This window comes from Acinonyx jubatus, chromosome B4 (genome assembly GCF_027475565.1).
Source record: "Acinonyx jubatus isolate Ajub_Pintada_27869175 chromosome B4, VMU_Ajub_asm_v1.0, whole genome shotgun sequence".
Classification (NCBI taxonomy): domain Eukaryota; kingdom Metazoa; phylum Chordata; class Mammalia; order Carnivora; family Felidae; genus Acinonyx; species Acinonyx jubatus.
Window position 1 is genome coordinate 5,686,835 of NC_069387.1, and position 23,331 is coordinate 5,710,165.

Genomic DNA, 23,331 nt, shown 5'->3' on the forward strand with positions numbered 1-23,331 from the left:
TGAGGACATTGTGCTAAATGAAAGAAGCCAGACTTGAAAAGACAAATACTGTATGAATTCACTTGTATGAGGTCCCTAGAGGTGTCTGATTTATAAGGACAGAAAGTGGGACAGTGGTTGCTGAGGGTTTGGGGAAAACGGGTGGTTGTTTAATGGCTGTAGAGTTTCAATTGTGCCTGATTAAAAAAAAATCCAGAGATTCGTTGCACAACAATGCGAATATACTTAACACGACTGAATAACACTCTTAGAATGGTTAGATGGTATATTCCATGGTATGTATATTTTACAATGAAAACCAGTACATAGTAGGAACACAGTAACAATTTGTTAAATGGCGAAGACAAGAAAACCCTTGTGTCTCATGCCTGCTGCTCCCACGATGGGGGTGGGGACAAGACGCTTTATTCCCAAAATGGAGAAAGTGAGGATAGTATTGAAGTGCTAAATTAAAAAGCGAGGCTGGGACCCTCTGGAGATGGCCATCCTTTCCACGCTGGCTGCATTTTAAGACCTAGCTCAGTACCCTGTGTGTGAGCACATACACATAAACACACAGGTCATTTTACTATTAGAGGTCTCCATTTGAAATGGAATGTCTTCTTACGTGGGCCTGTGGAATATATGGTACAGTTGCAGCAATGGCGGCCTTAGGAAAGAAAAACGATGTTACGTTCTAGACATTGTAGCATTTCTAGTAAAGCTGCATGTCTCGATGCTGGTGATCCTTTGATACAGTGGGCTAGTGTGCATGTCTGCTGTCTCTGAATGCCACCCCACTCCACGTCTGTCCTTGGGGAATGAGCTACGTGTGGTCTGAGGCTCGGGAATATGGTGGAAGTGTCTCCCAACACAAGAGTTGATAAACCACAACGAAACCGTGATGGCCATACAAAATGTTGTGGGTTCTACTTCTGGCTTAGTCCCCCTAATGTATAGTTTGGGGCAGATTCCTTCACCCTCTCTGGGTCTCATTTGTTAAAAAAAAAAAAGTGGTGATAACATCTGGCTGACTTACTACTGAGTTATTGTGCGAATCCAGTGAAAAGCAGGGAACATGCAGTGCTTTGTCCTATGGAGATGACTGCATGCTCTACGATAACTATCCATCTTGATCAACTGGCACCCGTTGGTGAAAATAAAGATCAAGTTGCAAACAGAATTTTGCAATCTGCCACTGACTTCCAGCATACAACTGCTAGCCAGTATCCTTAATAAAGTTAACTTCAAAGTTTAGAGAAGATGGATTATTCCTTAGGGAAAAGTTTCAAAGTAGATACAGAGAGAGTGATAAAGATGTGTACACACACACACACACACACACACACACACACACACACACACAAATCTCAGTTTAGGTGAATTTGCCTCAAATGGGGACTGGTTCACACACAATTCCCAAGTTCTGTCACAAGGGGGAGCCCAAAGCAACCAGAAACTGCTCTGAGCATCCTGTCTTTCTAAACTTCATTTGGAAGGACAGATGAAAAGACATTTGGAGGACAGGAGACAGCTGTGGTGGAAATTAAGTCTTCTAGTGCTAGGTGATGTTCATAAAGAATTCCTCGTAAGTTAGGAGGAAGAAGAAAAATGCAGAGTGACATTGCCTGAACAGAAAATTTGCAGAAGTATGCTGACATGTGTTAGGTATCTGTGTCTTATTTATAAGAATTCCTGAGGTAGGTCCTGGGACCCCTGTTTAATAAAGGACAGGGATTGGACTTCAGGAGGTTACTGTCTTATTTAAGATCTAGTTAGGGAGCTAAAGCTATGTTCTGAACCCTGCTCCTTGGGAGATTTTTGCTACATAATGTTCCTTTTATCTTTAATGTCCCATGGATTAAATCTCAACCTAACAAGGTCATGCTCACACTGTCTACATTTCTAAAGAAACTGGCAGGGAAACACTGGCTGAAGCAGCCCCTTTTTCTGTCTCAACCCCTGCTGCCTTTTTAAAAATATTTATTTTGAGAGAGAGAGAATGAGCAGGGGAGAGGCAATGAGAGAGAGAGAGAGAGAGAATCCCAAACAGATTCCGTAGCACAGATCCCAACAGGGCTCAATCTCACAAACTGTGAGATCATGACCTGAGCCAAAATCAAGAGTTGGATGCTTAACTGACTGAACCACCCAGGTGCCCTTGTTTCAGCCCCTGCTGCCTTCGTATGGCCTCATCCTCTTTTGTCCTGTTCCCTCCCCCCATCTTTACTCAAAGAATTCAGATACCAAAGACGTTGCCACTTGATGTCAGAGTCTCTCTCTCCAACGGTGAAAGTTATCATCGGCAACTGCATCCTCCTGGTAGAGCTAGTGAGTTACATCTCTATAAAGCTCACTGTGTTGGTATGTGGTCATAGTTTACTAGGTGACCAGCCAGTCCCTTTATAGTGTTGGTCCCCAAGTGACTCCTGGTCTCTCCAGGGAGCTGCTTCCGTGTATTGGAATCCCACATGGAATTACTAAGTGGCTTAGCGAGTAGGGTGTTTAACTGTTTCCCTAGTCTTGTCAAAACGGGCTTGGACCTCCGGTTACATGTTAGACCCTTGGTCCTACAACTGGAAGACACAGGGAGTCATTGAGTTTTATGTCTTAGGAGACATGGACTGGGGACATTCCCCGGCTGTGGGGAGTGCGGTTTGTATTTTTGTGTGTCATTCCTGATGCCGCTCTGAAGTGCATTTACTTCTGTAATTCGGGTTCTCCCATCAAGAGATACTGGCATCTGCCAGGTGGGCTCCATGGCCCTTGTCCTGCTCTGTGCTCCTGTGTGTTTCTAGTGACTTGCCTGGTCTCACTGGCTTTCTGTTTACCACAGAGTCCCTTCCCTGGAGATAACAACCGAATACATATAAAACCAGTACTAAGCAACATATACTTAGAAACACAATAAGGGAAAGTTAAATTATTAAGGCTCGGAGGCAGGAGAGCACAACTGTTTTTTTTTTTAAATATTTTTTTAAGTTTATTTTTGAGAGACAGATGCAAACACATAGAACATAAGAAAATGGCAGCAGAGAGGTCTCTCTTGCTCTCAGTACAAGTTCTTGGTCACCTACATTATAAGGAAGCTAAAAGAGTATCATTAGTTATGACAAGAACTTAGCTAAAGGTCAGATGTATCAAAGACCTTGTTTTGAATTATGGAATGATTTGAATTACAACCTCCATTGTCAACAACGAACCTTGCCTAAAATACGTATTGTAAAGTCTAAGTGATACTGTGCCTTTGTGAGCTATCCTTTCCAGCTATGATGGCCAGTGAAACCAAGAAGTAAAAAGCTAATCAGACCTTTGAATCTGAGTCCTAGAGTGTTCAACCAAGATCTTAAGTTATTTAATCTCATTATTTGGACAAAGCATAAACTATCAATAAACAGAATAAAATTTAGTTACTTAAAATAATTGTAGGGGTGCTGGGTGGCTCAGTTAAGTGTCTGACTTTGGCTCAGGTCATGATCTCACGGTTCATGAGTTCAAGCCTTGTGTCGGGCTCTGTGCTGGCCGCTCAGAGCCTGGAGCCTGCTTCGGATCCTGTGTCTCCCTCTCTCTCTCTGCTCCTTCCCTGCTTATGCTCTCTCTCTCTTTCAAAAATATTAAAAATTTTTTTAATTGTATATTTTGTTTTAATTTCAACCTGATTGTATCCTTCTATATGCATATTTTATAATATACAGACTATATTAGTTGGCAATAGTGTGTGAGATTCATATACAATATACATATACTGAGGATGCTTTTTTTTTTTAACTAATGAGGGAGCATCTCTTACAAAAATTTGGAACTATGTAGAAGGTAAACTGGCAGTTGGATAGTGACAGAGAGGAAAGCCAGAGGGTGTCCCCAGCGTCCAGACAAGAGCTGCTCAGGGCCTGGAGTAGGGTAGCGGCAGGAAGTGGGGGAAGGAACTGGAGAAGCATTGGGGGTCCAACCAAAGGGACTCACTTAGAGAATCAAGGAATAATCATGGGTGATTCTTAATGCAGTCACAAGATCGGGGAGGGGAAAGAATAGATGTCTCTGAGGGCTATATCTAGAACTTCTGGGTGTTTGGATAGGGGAAGGGTAAGAAGGAAAGAAAGAAAACTCAATTACTCTGGTTTTCTGGTGAGGTTAGTAGGTGGATGAGTGTGTGATTTACTAAGAAAGAGATGAAGGGAAAGGGGGTGGTGGGCGGAGCAGGTTCAACAGAGAAAGTGAGTTGGAGACCTGTTATGTTTGAATGGCCTGTGACCGCAGAAGCAAGAAGTTTGGGCTGGCCATATTGATCTTGGAGTTATAACCATAGTCTTTAATTATTGCTCATGGAGAATGTATAGTAAGAAGACAGCATGGTGGAAGGTAAGAGACAGAAGATGCAGAGAGAGAAGTCAGTCGCTAACACTAAATTCTGGAAGATGCAGAAGCAGACAGGAAAGTCAAAGGCCATAATTTCTGGTTGACCAGTGGCCAGTCTTGCATTTAAACAAGGTTCAGTCAGACATAGGGTATCAGAATGGATAAAAAAACAAGACCCATCTATTTGCTGTCTACAAGAGACTCATTTTAGACCTGAGGACACCTTCAGATTCAAAGTGAGGGGATGGAGAACTATTTATCATGCTACTGGAAGCCAAAAGAAAGCTGGCGTAGCCATACTTATATCAGACAAACTAGACTTTAAATTAAAGGCTGTAACAAGAGATGAAGAAGGGCATTATATAATAATTACAGGGTCTACCCATCAGGAAGAGCTAACAATTATAAATGCCTATGTGCCGAATACGGGAGCCCCCAAATATATAAAACAATTACAAACATAAGCAACCTTATTGATAAGAATGTGGTAATTGCAGGGGACTTTAACACTCCACTTACAGAAATGGATAGATCATCTAGACACACGGTCAATAAAGAAACAAGGGCCCTGAATGATACATTGGATCAGATGGACTTGACGGATATATTTAGAACTCTGCATCCCAAAGCAACAGAATATACTTTCTTCTCGAGTGCACATGGAACATTCTCCAAGATAGATCACATACTGGGTCACAAAACAGCCCTTCATAAGTATACAAGGATTGAGATCATACCATGCATACTTTCAGACCACAATGCTATGAAGCTTGAAATCAACCACAGGAAAACATCTGGAAAACCTCCAAAAGCATGGAGGTTAAAGAACACCCTACTAAACAATGAATAGGTCAACCAGAAAATTAGACAAGAAATTAAAAAATATATGGAAACAAACGAAAATGAAGATACAACAATCCAAATGCTTCGGGATGCAGCGAAGGCAGTCCTGAGAGGAAAATACATTGCAGTCCAGGCCTATCTCAAGAAACAAGAAAAATCCCAAATACAAAATCTAACAGCACACCTAAAGGAAATAGAAGCAGAACAGCAAAGACAGCCTAAACCCAGCAGAAGAAGAGAAATAATAAAGATCAGACCAGAAATAAACAATATAGAATCTGAAGAAACTGTAGAGCAGATCAATGAAACCAAGAGTTGGTTTTTTGAAAAACTAAACAAAATTGATAAACCTCTAGCCAGGCTTCTCAAAAAGTAAAGGGAGATGACCCAAATAGATAAAATCATGAATGAAAATGGAATTATTACAACCAATCCCTCAGAGATACAAGCAATTATCAGGGAATACTATGAAAAATTATATGGCAACAAACTGGACAACCTGGAAGAAATGGACAAATTCCTAAACACCCACACGCTTCCAAAACTCAATCGGGAGGAAATCGAAAGCTTGAATAGACCCATAACCAGCGAAGAAATTGAATCGGTTATCAAAAATCTCCCAACAAATAAGAGTCCAGGACCAGATGGCTTCCCAGGGGAGTTCTACCAGACATTTAAAGCAGAGAATATACCTATCCTTCTCAAGCTATTCCAAAAAATAGAAAGGGAAGGAAAACTTCCAGACTCATTCTATGAAGCCAGTATTACTTTGATTCCTAAACCAGACAGAGACCCAGTAAAAAAAAGAGTACAGGCCAATATCCCTGATGAATATGGATGCAAAAATTCTCAATAAGATACTAGCAAATCGAATTCAACAGCATATAAAAAGAATTATTCACCATGATCAAGTGGGATTCATTCCTGGGATGCAGGGCTGGGTTCAACATTTGCAAATCAATCAACGTGATACATCACATTAATAAAAGAAAAGATAAGAACCATATGATCCTGTCAATCGATGCAGAAAAGGCATTTGACAAAATTCAGCAACCTTTCTTAATAAAAACCCTAAAGAAAGTTGGGATAGAAGGAACATACTTAAACATCATAAAAGCCATTTGTGAAAAGCCCACAGCTAACATCATCCTCAGTGGGGAAAAACAGAGCTTTTTCCCTGAGATCAGGAACACGACAGGGATGTTCACTCTCACCGCTGTTGTTTAACATAGTGTTGGAAGTTCTAGCTTCAGCAATCAGACAACAAAAGAAAATCAAAGGCATCAAAATTGGCAAAGATGAAGTTAAGCTTTCACTTTTTGCAGATGACATGATATTATACATGGAAAATCTGATAGACTCCACCAGAAGTCTGCTAGAACTGATACATGAATTTAGCAAAGTTGCAGGATACAAAATCAACGTACAGAAATCAGTTGCATTCTTATACACTAATAATGAAGCAACAGAAAGACAAATAAACTGGTCCCATTCACAATTGCACCAAGAAGCATAAAATACCTAGGAATAAATCTAACCAAAGATGTAAAAGATCTGTATGCTCAAAACTATAGAAAGCTTATGAAGGAAATTGAAGAAGATATAAAGAAATGGAAAAACATTCCCTGCTCATGAATTGGAAGAATAAATAGTCAAAATGTCAATACTACCCAAAGCTATCTACACGTTCAATGCAATCCCAATCAAAATTGCACCGGCATTCCTCTCGAAGCTAGAACAAGCAATCCTAAAATTCATATGGAACCACAAAAGGCCCCGGATAGCCAAAGTAATTTTGAAGAAGACCAAAGCAGGAGGCATCATAATCCCAGACTTTAGCCTCTACTACAAAGCTGTCATCATCAAGACAGCATGATATTGGCCCAAAAACAGACACATAGACCAATGGAATAGAATAGGAACCCCAGAACTAGACCCACAAACGTATGGCCAACTAATCTTTGACAAAGCAGGAAAGAACATCCAATGGAAAAAAGACAGTCTCTTTAGCAAATGGTGCTGGGAGAACTGGACAGCAACATGCAGAAGGTTGAAACTAGACCACTTTCTCACACCATTCACAAAAATAAACTCAAAATGGATAAAGGACCTGAATGTGAGACAGGAAACCATCAAAACCCTAGAGGAGAAAGCAGGAAAAGACCTCTCTGACCTCAGTCGTAGCAATTTCTTACTTGACACATCCCCAAAGGCAAGGGAATTAAAAGCAAAAATGAACTACTGGGACCTTATGAAGGTAAAAAGCTTCTGCACAGCAAAGGAAACAACCAACAAAAGTAAAAGGCAACCAATGGGATGGGAAAAGATATTTGCAAATGACATATCGGACAAAGGGCTAGTATCCAAAATCTATAAAGAGCTCCCCAAACTCCACACCCGAAAAACAAATAACCCAGTGAAGAAATGGGCAGAAAACATGAATAGACACTTCTCTAAAGAAGACATCCAGATGGCCAACAGGCACATGAAAAGATGCTCAACGTCACTCCTCATCAGGGAAATACAAATCAAAACCACACTCAGATATCACCTCACGCCAGTTAGAGTGGCCAAAATGAACAAATCAGGAGACTATAGATGCTGGAGAGGATGTGGAGAAACGGGAACCCTCTCGCACTGTTGGTGGGAATGCAAATTGGTGCAGCCACTCTGGAAAACAGTGTGGAGGTTCCTCAAAAAATTAAAAATAGACCTACCCTATGACCCAGCAGTAGCACTGCTAGGAATTTACCCAAGGGATACAGGAGTACTGATGCATAGGGGCACTTGTACCCCAATGTTTATAGCAGCACTCTCAACAATAGCCAAATTGTGGAAAAAGCCTAAATGTCCATCAACTGATGAATGGATAAAGAAATTGTGGTTTATATACACAATGGAGTACTACATGGCAATGAGAAAGAACGAAATATGGCCCTTTGTAGCAACGTGGATGGAACTGGAGAGTGTGATGCTAAGTGAAATAATCCATACAGAGAAAGACAGATACCATATGTTTTCACTCTTATGTGGATCCTGAGAAACTTAACAGAAACCCATGGGGGAGAGGAAGGAAAAAAAAAGGTTAGAGTGGGAGAGAGCCAAAGCATAAGAGACTCTTAAAAACTGAGAACAAACTGAGGGTTGATGGGGGGTGGGAAGGAGGGGAGGTGGGTGATGGCTATTGAGGAGGGCACCATTTGGGATGAGCACTGGGTGTTGTATGGAAACCAATTTGACAATAAATTTCATATATTGAAAAAAAAAACAAGGTTCAGTCAAAATTAAATACCAAATAAGCACAGGACAAAGCCACATATTTCTTAAACTCAGGGCACCACAGTTACACTCTTGATGACAGACGTGCTAATTTTTGACCCGGGAAATCAGAAGTCCATCCCTATCAAACCACCATCCCCCTTTATGAATTTATTAATAGTCATTCATTCATTCTTCCCACCTGAGGGGAAGTTGTATTAGTAACTTAATGCACCAATCCCTGTGCTCAGTCATTGGATATAAAAGTGAATAAGAATCTACGAGAAGTGAATCTACACATGAGATCACATGGCACAGAACTGGACACACATTGTACCAATATCCATTCCCTGATTTTGGTATCGTGCCATAATTATAGGAGATGTAGCCACTGGGGGAAATGGGTGGAGGATATATATCGGTGACACTTCTGTACTATTTTTGCAACTTCTTGTGAATCTATAATGATTTCAAACTAGTACAGAGATTTTATTTTAATTTTTAAAAATTTTTTAATGTTTATTTTTGAGAGAGAGCACAAGTAGGGGAGGGGCAGAGGGAGAGGGAGACACAGAATCTGAAGCAGGCTCCAGGCTTCGAGCTGTCAGCACAGAGCCCAAAATGGGGCTCAAACCCGGAGATGGTGAGATCATGACCTGAGCCAAAGTCAGACACTTAAGTGAGCCATCCAGGTGCCCCATAGTACAGAGATTTAAAAAAGTGGATAGCTTGACTTTAGAGCAATTATCCACTGGTGCATGGAGATTGAGATAAAAAGCAATGAAGAAGGTCCAGGTGGTAAGGGGGTGTCCAACCTCCCTCAGGTGGGCAGCTGGGGAGGACTCCATAACAAGGGGGGCACATGGGTAGAGTAGGAATGATGAATGCCTTCTGAGCAAATGCCATTCTTCTAAGGGCTCAGAATATGAGCACTATACCTCTCTCTCTTTTTTTTTTTTTAAACTTCCATAGGCTCACCCATTTTAGACTTACAATAACATGGGGACTTAATTGGGACATAAATATCTCATTTGACAGAAGAGGGGTTGCGGGTCACTAGACTCTAGCAATCTCTTCAAGGTCACACAATGGCAGCTTGGAAACCACAGTTCAGGTTTTTCTGGTCCCAAGATGAAACCACTTGACTTATTCAGGTGGATACTTCTGAGCCTGTTCAGTGTCCACCTGGTTCTTCCCCATCATTTCCTCTGTTTGGTCTAAGTGGAGTGAATACAGTTTGAGTCTGTGGTGGGGAGGAGTCCTAGCTGAGGAGGACATGTTGAATGGGAGACCACCCCCCCCCCCCCGCCCCTCTGCCATTCAATAATAACACAGTCCCCGTGTGCGGCTGCATTCATGAAATACTAAGAAAAACAGATACAAATACTGAAACAAACTACTTTAACTCTTCTGATTTTTTGGGACAGGAAGAAGCAGTGGCACTTGGCCAGGGATGTGTAGAGCTGGGCAGGCGCCCACGCGCTCCCTTCCCACAGCACATCCGTACCTCCGGGGCAATGTAGTCCGGGGTCCCGCAGAAAGTGTTTGTCTTGGCATCTCCTAACATGTTCTCCTTGCACATTCCAAAGTCTGCTATTTTGATGTGTCCATCTTTGTCTAACAGGATATTATCAAGCTTCAGATCTCTGGAAAACACAAGCAAAGCAACATCTCATGGTGATACATACATTTTTTGTTAAAATAGAATTGCCACGTGAGGAGCAGTCACTTGTCACATCGCAGCCTGAGGTCATCAGGGGAACATGCTTGCTGGTCCTCCTCTCCCTTTCAGCCCTGTTCTTCAGTCTCCAGCTCTGCCCACGGGCTCATTGCCGTCTCCTAGGTCTTTCCTCCTTGACAAGCATCTCGTGCTCTGGGACTTCACCAATAGTCCTTCTTGGCCCAGGCCAGTCTTCTTGGGACTGGCTCTGACAGACTTTGGTCCCCCCACCCATGCCCAGTAAAGCACTTGGTGCATCTCTGGAGCTATGTGTGGATGGCTGCATGGGTGGTGGAATGGCTAATGTAATGGGTAGGTGATGGGGAGTCTCTCCAGTGTAGCATCCTTCAGTTTTAAGGGGCCTTCGAGAAACAATATTGGGATATAAAGGACAGCTAGTTGTGAAATAAATGTCTTTAGGGGTTCGTAGTTGGGAATGTGCCATAAAGGTGGTATTTAATACCACACAACACATACACCTGCCTGCTTGTGTACAAGATAGCAGTAGAGATAGCACTGACTCTTCAAGGGAATTATTGGTTGCTGCTGATTCCTCTGTCTGATTTACCAAGGGGTGCAGTTCAGTATGATCACAAAGGTAAGATACAGACCTGAGGCTCTTTATCTGAGCACCTTACTTTCATGACGAGGGAAGAAAGGCCTGAAAAACTCACTTTATGTGATTTTCCAAGTATATCTGTTTCTTCATGGATAAATTATACTGCATCTAATTCCAAGACTAATTGAAGAAGGCTTCTCTTGACTAAGAATAATTCTAGAACTAGAACCCATCTGATGCCAGAAACCATGTCAATAAATTCCTCTTTTCTTGGAGAACCAATATCCTTGTAAAGTACCCTTCCATTTTTAGGGTAATGTGGCTGATAAGATTAAAAAAAGCCAAATTGTGATTTGCCTCCTTGTGATTATACATAGAACACTTTATATTCTTACCCATGATAACTCTGAGTATTTGAAAAGTGACCTCAACTTTTGTCTTGTTTTTCCTTCACTGAGTTAAGTCCTCCAGATGTATAAATGTGTTGGTGCAGATGTCAGGGGTACTGCTGGCTTCTGTTGTGACGCCCTTGCCCATCCCCGCTATGGCCCAGCCACTGCCCTGTTAGGTTCTGATACTTGGTCACAGTAGCGGGTAACCGTGAACTTACTATAAACTAAAACCTCCAGGTATCTTTTCTTTTCCTATACAAATTGCCATCATACCCATTTCTTCTCATTCTGTACCTGTGAAATTGATGTTTTTAAAGATCATCCAAGTGTGGGGTGCCTGGGTGGCTCAGTGGGTTAAGCGTCCGACTCTTGGTTTTGGCTCAGGTCACAACCTCACGGTTCATGAGTTCGAGTCCCACGTTGGGCTCTGTGCTGACAGTACATAGCCTGCTTGGGATTCTCTCTCTCCCCCTCGCTCTCTGCCTCTCCCCCTCTCACTCTCTCTGTCTCTTTTTCAAAATTAAACTTTAAAAAGATCATCCACATGCTAACATTTGACATCAATGACTCAATTTTTTTTCTAGTTTGTTATAGAATACCCAGTTTTCTTTTTCTTTATGTCCTCTGCCCACGAATTTCTGAACTTTCTGAAACCTACATCTAGGATGTGTGGTCGGTGATGGCCACCATGGTCTTCCTTCTTAGCGAAGGTGACTTGGGAGAGAATAGGAACAGCTATTGTGCTTACTCTTTTCTGCACCTCCAGTTAGAGAATTGGCTTAAAATTCCCTTCTCAAAGACTCTGCTCCCAAAGGGCCTTGCAAATAGCCCTGTCTCCTTCAGTTCAGGTGACTGGACTCAACTGGATGATTCAGGTTTTCTCTTCGGGGAGGTTGGGATTGTGGGAAGGCGGCCCTAATCTGTCTCGGTGGGTGACGGGTAATCAGGACTGCTGACGGATGTCCTCTAGCATGGCCTTAGTAAAGGAGAAAGCTGAAGGGGCTTGGCCAAGAGCAGAGACAGAGGCTATGTAAACCCAAAGAGACACAGTGATGAGAGAGGTACCTTTGGGCTCCGATGGGTCTGCCTTCTTAGTTCCAGTTTCTCAAGGAGGCTGAGATTTCGCTTAAGCCAAACTGTGGGTGATCTTTTATTGCTTGTCATCAATATTCATATCAGCCTAAAGTTCCCATCATGATTTGCTGTGCCTCTTGCTAAACTGTGAGGTTCAGGAGGGTAGAAATGTGTATTGTGTGCTATACTGTGACAGCCTTGGCAGGAGGCGAGCATGTAAAGAGCATTCAATAAATGTTTGCTGAAGGAACCATCACCCACCAGGGACTGGCTCACCCACCAGGCATTATCCGTTGCAGTTAACTCCTGAGGAACTGTTCCCTTCCATTGCTCTCTCCACCTTCTGCTGGAGCAAAGCAGCCAGAGAGAGTGAGCATGGGCTGCAGCTGTGTTTTGGTGGAGTGACACTATTAGCAGATGTCCCCAGAATTGACCTCTTCCATCTGGGCCAGCTTGGCTCATAATCTCCATGACCAGGGCATCATAGACCGTTCCTGTCTGACTGGGTGGCCAGGGTATCTCCAGGACATGTGAATAGGTATCTCATGTTCATATCCATGTCGGTTCTGCTTCTCTCTCCTAACTCAAATGCTGTCATAACTTTCATTATCAGGATGAATATGTCTGTCTAATATGTCTGTCTTTCCTTAGGTCTTCTGCCTTGCTGTTCGTTATTTTAATGAAGTACACTTTCACTGTGACTTATGAATTCCAATAAATCCAGGTCTGGATCATATTTTACTCCTAATGCTTACAGTTGCAGATTCATTTTCTAATCCACACTCTATGCAATATTGGTATCATTTTGGGTTTCTGCTACATGAAACCTATTTGCATCATTTATAGCCACATACACAGGTTCCTAGAAATTTGGCTGAAGGATGGTTTGGAGGTCATCACTAGGGAACCAGACATCTAGCTGCAGTGCTATATGCAAATTATAAGGATGATGAAGATTGTGTGTAATACTTGCATTGGATTTTCTTGCTCTCACATGCACTTCATCATCTGATTCTCATAGCAGCCCTTTGATATGGAATTACTATCTTTATTCATATTTTTCTGATTGAAAGAACAGGCTCTTAAGGGTTACACAATTTATCCCAGCTCACAGGTGGGGTAAACCAACTTGGTTTGGATGCAAACCAAGGCCTTCTCTCCTACATCCTCATAAACCAAGCTGACCCAGTCTTTCTCATCGAATTGGTCCTGCTGAGAGCCAGAGTCTTCAGTGACTCAGGGTGAATTTTAATCAGTCCTAAAAATAAGTGTTCTCTGAGCCTCAGGCTAGGAAAATGAGCATCATGTTTGATTTTCATTCCACCCTCTAAGGTGAACCAAGTGTTAGGGGTTGGGAGAGAAAAGGTCATTGATGGTTTGAGAGATTAAGTCAGAATGGGAAAAGTCTAAACGCAGAGCCAGACCTCCATGAGGGTAAGGAGTGGAGGCAGAGGAGGGATAACTGAACCTGCCACAGAATCCAATGGCCAGAGTGTTCACAGGTATGTCAGCTAATTACTCCTCACATACGCCTTATAGGATACCAGGGCACCCAGAAAGGAACTTTGGAGTCCAGATCAGCTGGCGTGGCTCTGGTAAGCACCTGTGTGCCCCAGGGGCAGTGCGTCAGGTATAATAGAATTCAGTGGAAGCCTTTCATTCAGTTGTGTGGTCAACATAAGCAAAGCTTTTCCATTTGCAAGAGGCAGAGGGTGGGTGTCAGAAGAACTGTATTTCAAATCCCAGCTTTATTGCTAAGTGGCTCAGCCAAGCTACATCCCCTCTGAGCCTCCAGTGGCTTATCTGTAAAAGGGGTACAGTGGTGCCTGCCTTCTTTATCCCACAGGACCTTTGTTAGCATAGAATGAGGTAACCCATGTGAAAGCATTTGTAAATGGCTTCAAAAACACGGGTTGGGCCAGTGCTGTCACTGCTCAGCTATCCTCAGATAACCTTTCAGTTCTAATAGTTCTAAGATCAGAGATTCTAGATTCTTCTCTTTCCATGTCTGGGTATTTTCCAGCTGCTTGTTTTTTACATTTAACCCAAACCAGGGCTGAGGCATCTTTTAAGATGTCACTACTTTTATAACACCAGCAGGTGGTAAATGATGTTGGCACCTGTTTCTCTACATCACTTGGCCTCATTTCTTGTGGCTGCTTAGCAAAAGCCTTTCCAATAAGGCTGGACCCATTTGTCTAATGTTTACTCCTTGACCTTCTGCTTCTGTGCCTTTTCTGGAATCACTTCTTCCATTTGTAAAGGCTTTCTCCTCCTCTAAAAAAAAACAAAACTCTTTCTGATAGGAATTTATTTTTTTGGCAAACCCTCTCCCACTTCTGAGGCTACCATTTTCTTTCCTATTGACACCTTTAATTAGAATCTTACTCACTGGGACTGTTTTTGTTAGAGTGTGGTGCCTATGTCTTGTCATGCACTTCTACTTTATCTCCAAAAAAATGCACAATAAAAACTCAGAAAGTGTCATCATTAGGTACCCAGGAATTGAGACTTTGGTAGCTTTTGTGTACACAGCAATGCTTAATGAAGAACCGTACATTCAGGGGTCAGTCTGTCTACATCACCAGCTGTAGGGCATTGAATGGTGGCCCCCAAAAGATAAGTTCATATTCTAACCCCTAGAACCTTGTGGATGAGACCTTCTTTGGGAGAAGGGTCTTTGTAGATGTGACTAAATTAAGGATCTTGGAATGAGATCATCTTGGATTTTCCAGGGGGTCAAGTGTCCTCCTAAGAGACATACAGGGAAGACAAAAGAGGTGCACAGAGAAGAAAAGGTCATGTGAACACAGAGGCAGACAGGAGGGATGCCCCCCAAAGCCAAGGAGCACCTGGAGCTATGAGATGCTGGAAGGGGCAAGGAAGCATTCTGCTTGAGAGCCTTGGGAAATAGGCTAACCCTGCTGGCACCTTGACTTTGGACCTCTGACCCCTGAACTATGAGAGAATAAACTCCTGTTGGTTTAAGCCATCAAGTTTGTGGTAATTTCTATGGTATATGTATGTGTGTGTGTGTGTGTGTGTGTGTGTGTGTGTGTGAACAAACCCAGAAATCATAATCCCAAGTGGTTAGAAGAAGGAAATTAATAGAATCCCCTTGTTAATTCGGTTGCCAAATGGGCAGTTCAGGTCAGTAAAGTTACAAATGGGGAATTGAATGGTTTTTAATGCAAGACAGTCCCATTCTCCAGTACTTACTAGATGACTTCTCCTTAGCTTGAATTATTTGATGGTGTCTTTCAAGGATTCTCGAGAACTTCAGCAAATACACTACTAAATAAACCCAATATTCTTTCTTATTGGTGCATAAAAAGCCATAGAAATCATGAGTTCCCATTAAGGGATGTAGTAAGAGCCCTCTACTGGGTACAATTTGTGATATTAAAGACCATTAAGGACCCTGTTGGTCCTTTCCGTTCTGTCAACTAACAAGACGAAATGCTAGAAAAAAAGCATTGTGCTATGGAGAGACAGACTATACTGGGGCATGTGGGCTTTTCTCTCACGAGGTTCCTTTGAGCTCTGATCTCTCTCTCTCTCTCTCTCTCTCTCTCACAAATCTTTTCTCTCCCTTCCATCCATCCTATACAAGCTACTGAGTTCCCCAGTGATATGTATTTTATATATATTGCAGGCATTACAGATAACAGAGAAAAAACAAACCATAGATTCTGAGCAGGGTTTTCAATGTTCTGATGGGTATTTTTCATTTTCTTGGAGATTAAGGAATTGTATAAAACAGTTGTTTAATACATTATTTTGTAGATGGACACCCCCCACCCCAAAGCCCATTGTATCCAAAGGTTGCCAAAGAGACTGCTTAAGATGACTTCCAAGCCTTCCCTAAAGTTGTGTTCTGTGGCTCTAAGTATGGCAACTTTCCCTTGACTGTGCCCTCTGGGAATGGAGAGGTTTCCCGAAGTGAATTTTCAGCCAACCCTGTAAGCTGCTCAGTATTGACCATCTCTGATGGGATGCTTCTGGCCTGTATTATACACAGTTTGCTGTCGTCAACACTCAGTGTGGGACACCATTTAACCTTTCTTTTAATATTGTATTCAGGTGTACAACACAGTGATTCAACAATTGTATACTTTATGCTGTGCTCTCCACAGCGTAGTCACGACCTGTCACATACAACACTATCACGATATTATTCCCTGTGCTGTACTTTTCATCCCCATGACTTATTTACTTTACAACTGGAAGTTTGTACCTCTTACTCTCTATTTCTCCTATCCTTTCACTGTCCTGTCCTCTGGCAACCAGCAGTCTGTTCTCAGTATTTAAGAATCTGCTTCTGTGTATGAGTCTTTTTCTGTTTTGTTTTTTAGATTCCACATATAAGTGAAATCATATGCTATTTGTCTTATGTCTGACTTCACTTAGTGTAATACCCTCTGGATCCATTCATGTTGTGAATGGCAAGATTTCATTCTTTTTTATGGCTGAGTAATAATTACATTTTGTGTGTGTGTGTGTGTGTGTGTATGTATATATGTGTGTATACACATATGTATACGTATATATGTATATATGTGTATATATATATAGATATATGCACCACACCTTTTGTATCCATTCATCTTTTGATGGACACCTGGGTTGCTTCCATAGCTTGACTACTGTGAATAATGCTGCAATAAACACATTAATGCATATGACTTCTCAAATTAGTGCCTTTGTTTTCTTTGGGTAAATACTAAAGTAGTAATACTGGGTGATAAGGTATTTATATTTTTAATTATTTTAGGAACTTTCCTACTGTTTTCCATAGTGACTGCGTCAATTTACATTCCCACCAACAGTGAATAAGGGTTCCCTTTTATTCATATCCTTGCCTACACTTGTTATTTTTTTCTTTTTGATTCTAGCCATTCTGACAGGTGTGAGGTGATATTTCATTGTGGTTTAGATTTATGTTTCCCTGATGATTAGTGGTGCTGAGCACCATTTTGTGTGTCTCCTGGCCATATGTTCTTTGTAAAAATGCATATTCATGTCCTCTATGCATTTTTAATCAGACTATATGTTTGGTGTTGTATGAGTTCTTTATGTATTTTGGATAGTAACCCCTTATTGCATATATTATTTGTAAATATCTTCTTCCATTCAGTAATCCATTCTGATGAAAGAAATTGAAGACAACACAAAAAGTTTTTGTTTGGTTTGGTATGGTTTCCTCGCTGTGAAAAAGCTTCCTAGTTTGATATAGTCCCAAAAGTTTCTTTTTACTTTTATTTCCCCTGCCTTTGGAGTCAGATCTAAAAAATCGTTAAGACTGGGGTCAATGAGCCTTATTACTTCCTATATTTTTGTCTAGGAGACTTACAGTTTCTGGTATTAAACTCAAGTATGTAATCCATTTTTTAGTTTATTTTTGTGTATGGTGTAAGAAAGTGGTCCAATTTCATTCTTTTGCATGTAGCTATTGATCCTAACACCAGTTATTGAAGAGACTGTCCTATGTTCTTGCTTTCTTTGTCATAGGTTAATTGGCCATACATGCATGGGCTTATTTCTGTGCTCTCTATCCTACTCCACTGATCTGTGTGTCTGCTTTTGTGCTAATGCCATACTGTTTTGATTACTATAGCTTTGTAGTAGAGTTTGAAATCAGGAAACTTGATATATCCAACTTTTTCTTTCTCAAGAATGTTTTGGCCATTCGGGGTCTTTTGTGGTTCCATACAGATTTTGGAATTTTTTGTTCTAGTTTGGTGAAAAATGTCATTGGAATTTTGATAGGGATTGCACCAAATCTACAGATCTTTGTGCAATATGGGCATTTTAACAGTATTCTTCCAAAACATGAGTATCAAATATCTTTCCTTTTATTTGTGTTGTCTTCAATTTTTCATCAGTATGTTAGTTTTCAGTGTACATGTCTTTCACACCCTTAGGTACGTTTTTTCCTAAGTATTTTATTCTTTTTGATGTGATTGCAGATGGGATTGTTTTCTTGGTTTCTCTGATAGTTTAGTATACAGAAATACAGCAGATTCTGTATATTTTGTATCCTGCAACTTTACTGAATTTATACTTATTCTAATAGTTTTTTTTTTTTTTTCTGGAGTCTTCAAGGTTTTCTATATATACTATCATGTCAAGTACAAAGAATGACCATTTTAATTATTTCTTACCAATATGGATGTCTTTTTGTTTTCCCTGATTGCTATGGCTGGGACTGCCAGTACTATGTTGCATAAAAGTGGCATGAGTGGACATCATGTCCTGTTCCTGATTTCCAAAGAAAGGCTCTCAGTTTTTCACCATTAAGTATGATGTTAGCTGTGAGTTTGTCATATATGGCCTCTATTATGTTGATGTGTGTTCCCTCTAAATCCATGTTGAGAGTTTTTATCATGAAGGGCTACTGAATTTACTCAAATGCTTTTGCTACATTTATTGAGATGATAGAATTTAAAAACAATTTTTTTAACTTTTATTCATTTTTGAGAGACAGAGCACAAGCGGGGGAGGGGCAGAGAGAGGGAGACACAGAATCCGAAGCAGGCTCCAGGCTCTGAGCTGTCAGCACAGAGCCCGAAGCAGGGCTTGAACCCACGAGACATGAGATCATGACCTGAGTTGAAGTCGGATGTGTAACCAACTGAGCCACCCACGTGCCCCAAGATGATATGATTTTTATTTTTCATTTTGTTAATGTGGAGTATCACATTGATGAGCAGCTATTTAGCTATTCTTGTGTCCTTGGAATAAATCCTACTTGATCATGGTGAATGATCCTTTTAATGCATTGTCAAAATTGATTGGTAATAATTAGTTGAGGACTTTTGATCTATGTTCATCAGGGATATTGGCCTGTAAATTTTTCTTCTTGTAGTCTTTGTCTGGTTTTGGAATCAGGATAATGCTGGCCACATAGAATGGATTTGGAAGCATTCCTTCTTGTTCATTCTTTCGGAATAGCTTGAGAATGATAGTATTAACTCTTCTTTAAATGGGTTAAACCCAGGGGCGTCTGGGTGGCTCAGTCGGTTAAGCGTCCGACTTAAGTTCAGGTCATGATCTCACAGTTCATGAGTTTGAGCCCAGCATCGGGCTCTGTGCTGGCAGCTTGGAGCCTGGAGCCTGCTTTGGACTCTGCGTCTCCCTCTCTCTCTGCCCATCCCTGCTCATACTGTCTCTCTCTCAAAAATAAATAAACGGTAAAAAAATTTAAAAGTAAATGGGTTAAACCCTTCTTTAAATGTTTGGTAGAATTTACGTTTGAAGTCCTCTGGTTCTGCACTTTTCTTTGTTGGGTGTTTTTAGATTAGTGATTCAATTTTGTTACTAGTAATCAGTTTGTTCAGATTTTCTGTTTCTTCTTGAGTCAGTTTTGGAAGACTGTAAGTTTGTAGGAATTTAGCCACTTCTTCTAGGTTGTTCCAATTTGTTGGCATATGATTTTTTTTTTTTTAGTAGTCTCTTATAACCTTTATATATTTCTGTGGTGTCAATTGTAACTTCTTTTTCATTTCTGATATTTTTTATTTGGGTCCTCTCCCTCTTTTTTTTTTTTGTGATTACTATGCTAAAAGTTTGCCAATTTTGTTTATCTTCTCAAAGATCTGTCTCTTAGTTTCATTGATCTTTTCAATATTTTTTTCTTCTCTATTTCATTTACTTTTGCTCCAAACTTTATTATTTCCTTTTCTTTCTATAACTTTGGGCTTTGTTTATTCTTCTTTTTCTTGTGCTGTTAGGTTTAAATTCAGATTTTTTTGAGACTTTTCTTTTGTCTTGAAGTAAAAATTATAAATTTTCCCTTAGAACAGTTTCCTGTGTCTCAAAGATTTTTGAATCACTGTGTTTCCAGTTTCATGTGTCTCCAGGTAATGTGGATTTCCTCTTGATTTCATTTACCTACTTATTTATTTATTTATTTATTTATTTATTTTGTAGCATGTTGTTTAGCCTCTGTGTTTGTATTTTATCCAGTTTTTTTTCTCCTGAGTTCTAGTTTTATACTGCTGTGGTTGGAAAATATGTCTGATATGATTTTGTTATTCTTAAATTTATTGAAACTTGTTTTGTGGCCTAACACATGATCTATCCTGGAAAATGTCCCATATGCACTTGAAAAGAATGTCTTCTGTTTCAGGATGAAATGTTTTGAATATATCTGTTATGTTCATCTGGTTCAGCATGTCATTCAAAGTCACTGTTGCTTTGTTGATTTTTCTGCTTAGATGATCTTCCCGTTGCTCTAAGTGGGGTGTTAAAGTCCCCTACTGTAATTGAATTACTGTTAATTTCTCCCTTTATGTCTGTTAATATTTGCTTCATATGTTGTTTCTATGTTGGATGCATATTTACAATTGCTCTTTTGTTGGATCAATCCCTTTATGATTATGCCCTCCTTTGTCTCTTGTTGCAGACTTTGTTTGAAAGTTGATTTTGTCTTATATAAATATTGCTACAGTTTATTTTTTGCTTCCGTTTGCATGGATTATCTTTTCCATCGCTTTACTTTCTGTCTGTGTGTCTTTTATATCTGAAGTGAGTCTCTTGCAGGCAACATATAGTTGGGTCTTCTTTAATCTATTTAGTCATCTGTATCTTTTGACTGGAGCATTTAGTCCATTTACATTTAAAGTAATTATAGATAGGTATGTACTTATCCCTATTTTGTTCATTGTTTTCTGGTTGTTTATGTAGTTCTTCTCTGTTCCTTTCTTCTTCTCTTGCTCTCCTCCCTTGTGATTGATGGCTTTTAATGATATGCTTGGATTCTTTTCTCTTTTTTTTGTGTGTATCTATTATAGATATATAAATGTGGTTTCCATGAAGTTTATATAATACCATCCTAAGTATATAGCAGTCTCTTGTAAGTTGATGGTCACTTAAATTCAACACATTCTAAAAGCATTGCATTCTTAGTCCTCCCCACTCCATGTTTTATATTTGTAATGGTCTGTTTTACATACACTTTTATATTGTGAATCCATTAATTGATTTTACTTTTTAACCTTCATACTAGGTTTACAAGTGATTGATTTACTATATGTTTACTTTTACCAGTGAAGTTTTTTCCTTTCATAATTTTCTTCAAGGCATTTTCTTTTCTGCTTAAGAAGTCCCTTTAACACGTCTTCGTAAGGCTGGTTTGGTGGTGATGAACTCTTTTAACTTTTGTCTGGGAAACTCTTTATGTCTTCTTCAAATCTGAATGATAACCTTGTTGGGTAGAGTATTCTCGGTTGTAGTTTTCTTCCTTTCAGCACTTTGAGTATATCATGCCACTCCCTTCTTACCTTCAAAGCATGTGCCAAAAATCTGCTGATAGCCCTGTGGGGTTTCACTTGTACATAACTAGGTGCTTTTCTCTTGCCTCTTTTAAGATCCTCTTTAATTTCGTACATTTTAATTGTTATGTGTTTTGGTGTGGACCTCTTGAATTCATCTTGTTTGGGACTGTCTGTGCTTCCTGAACCTGGTTGTCTGTTCCTTCTCTTTAGCTATTATTTCATCAAATAAGTTTCACTCCTTTGTTTCTCTTCTTTGTCTTCTAATATAAATGTTAGCATACTTGATGTTGTCTCAGAGGTCCTTTAACCTATGCTAACTTTTAAAATTCTCTTTTGTTTTTGCTGTTCAGCTTGGGTGCTTTTTATACCCTATTTTCCAGATGCTGATCTGTTCTTCTACCTCCTCTAATCTGGTAGTGATTCCCTCTAGTGTATTTGACATTTTTGTTTTTGCATTCTTTAGTTGATTTGTTCTTTTTTTTTGTATTCTGTTTGTTGAAGTCTCACAGGGTTCATCTGCTTTTCTCTGAAGTCCAGTGGGCATCTTTATGACTAGTACTTTGAACTCTTTGTCAGGTAGATTGCCATCTCTATTTTAGTTCTTTTTTGAAGTTTTGTCTTCAATTTGGAGCATATCCTTCTGCCTCCTTATTTTGACTTTTTCTGTTTATTTATATGAATTAGGTGAAAAAGGCACCTCTCCCAGTCTTGAAGGAGTGACTTTGTGTAGGAATGTCCTCTGTATAGACTATATATGCCAGGAAGCTTTGGCTGGCTGGCATCACATTGGGGTGCTCTATGCAGAGGGCTTCTTGGATGGCTGGTTGGAGCTGAAGCAGGCATAGACCAAGGGATCCTGGGGCATTCTGCACCAGGGCTATCCTGGCAGGAAGTGAATATAGGCTGGTGGGTCCTGGGGCAATCCACATCAGTTTGCCTTGGTGGGATGGTTGGAACTAGGGTGGGGAAAGGATAGGGGTGTCCTAGAGTACTTTATATTTGTGCTGCCTTGGCTAGATGGCTGGAGTCATAGGGGGTACTGTCTAGGAGAGCCCTGGTGTGTATCATACTGGGGCAGCCTTAGGGAGATGGCTGGAGCTGTGGCAGGCATGGGTGGGGGGCCGCCTTTAGGGGGATGGATGGATCTGGTGTAGGCTGGCATACTGGGGCTCACTGAAGCAGCAGCCTGGCTACAGTGCCTGGACTCTGCTCCTGTCTGCACTATCAAAGTGGAGGGGGAGCTTAAACAATGGCACCCGCCAGCACCTCTGGCATTGAGGAGAGTTCTACCATCTCCCTCACCATTTGGTGGACATTCAGAGTCTAGTTGTCCCTTAAACTACTTTGCCTCCAGAGGGGCAAGTCTGCATGGCCCTCTTCAGTGCCATCCCTCCCCCTGCAGTTGGTAATATTGGGGGTGGGGATCTCATCATTACTGTGCCTCTATCCTTTGTTGAGCACAAGCTTTCCAGTTGGCCCTCAGTCCTTCAAGAGGAATTGCTCCTTTATATGTTGGAGTAGATTTGTGTGTCCCTGGGAGGAGGTGCATTTAGGGTTTTCCTATGCTGCCATCTCGGACCCCCTCTTACCATTGAACCTTACTGATGACTCTGGTCCAGTGTTATGAACATTTGCCACAGAAGGGCACATAATCCCACTCTCCCAGAGCCTTTTGATTGACTTGCATCTTCCCTTTATATTGGATTCAACATGACCCTCTCACTTTGCTCACTGGGCCAGCCTCCAGCAGCTTCGCCAGCCTCCTGTCTGGCTCTCTTTTTTTTTTTTTTTTAATTTTATTTTTTCCCCCCTAATCTTCAGTGAGTCAGAAACCAGACAACCAAGCTTTTGGTGATTTCTATGTTAAATAAG

General features: G+C 40.7%; 1 protein-coding gene across 3 annotated transcripts in view; it reads right to left on the reverse strand.

Moving 5' to 3' along the window:
- The window catches only part of PRKCQ (protein kinase C theta), a 184,107-nt gene that overhangs the window by 13,078 nt on the left and 147,698 nt on the right, over window positions 1–23,331 (reverse strand). For all 3 annotated transcript variants that reach the window (XM_027073364.2, XM_053225230.1, XM_027073365.2), the window contains one exon: window positions 9,944–10,082. In XM_027073364.2, the coding sequence (XP_026929165.1) occupies window positions 9,944–10,082 (139 nt within the window). The remainder of the gene's footprint in view (window positions 1–9,943; window positions 10,083–23,331) is intronic.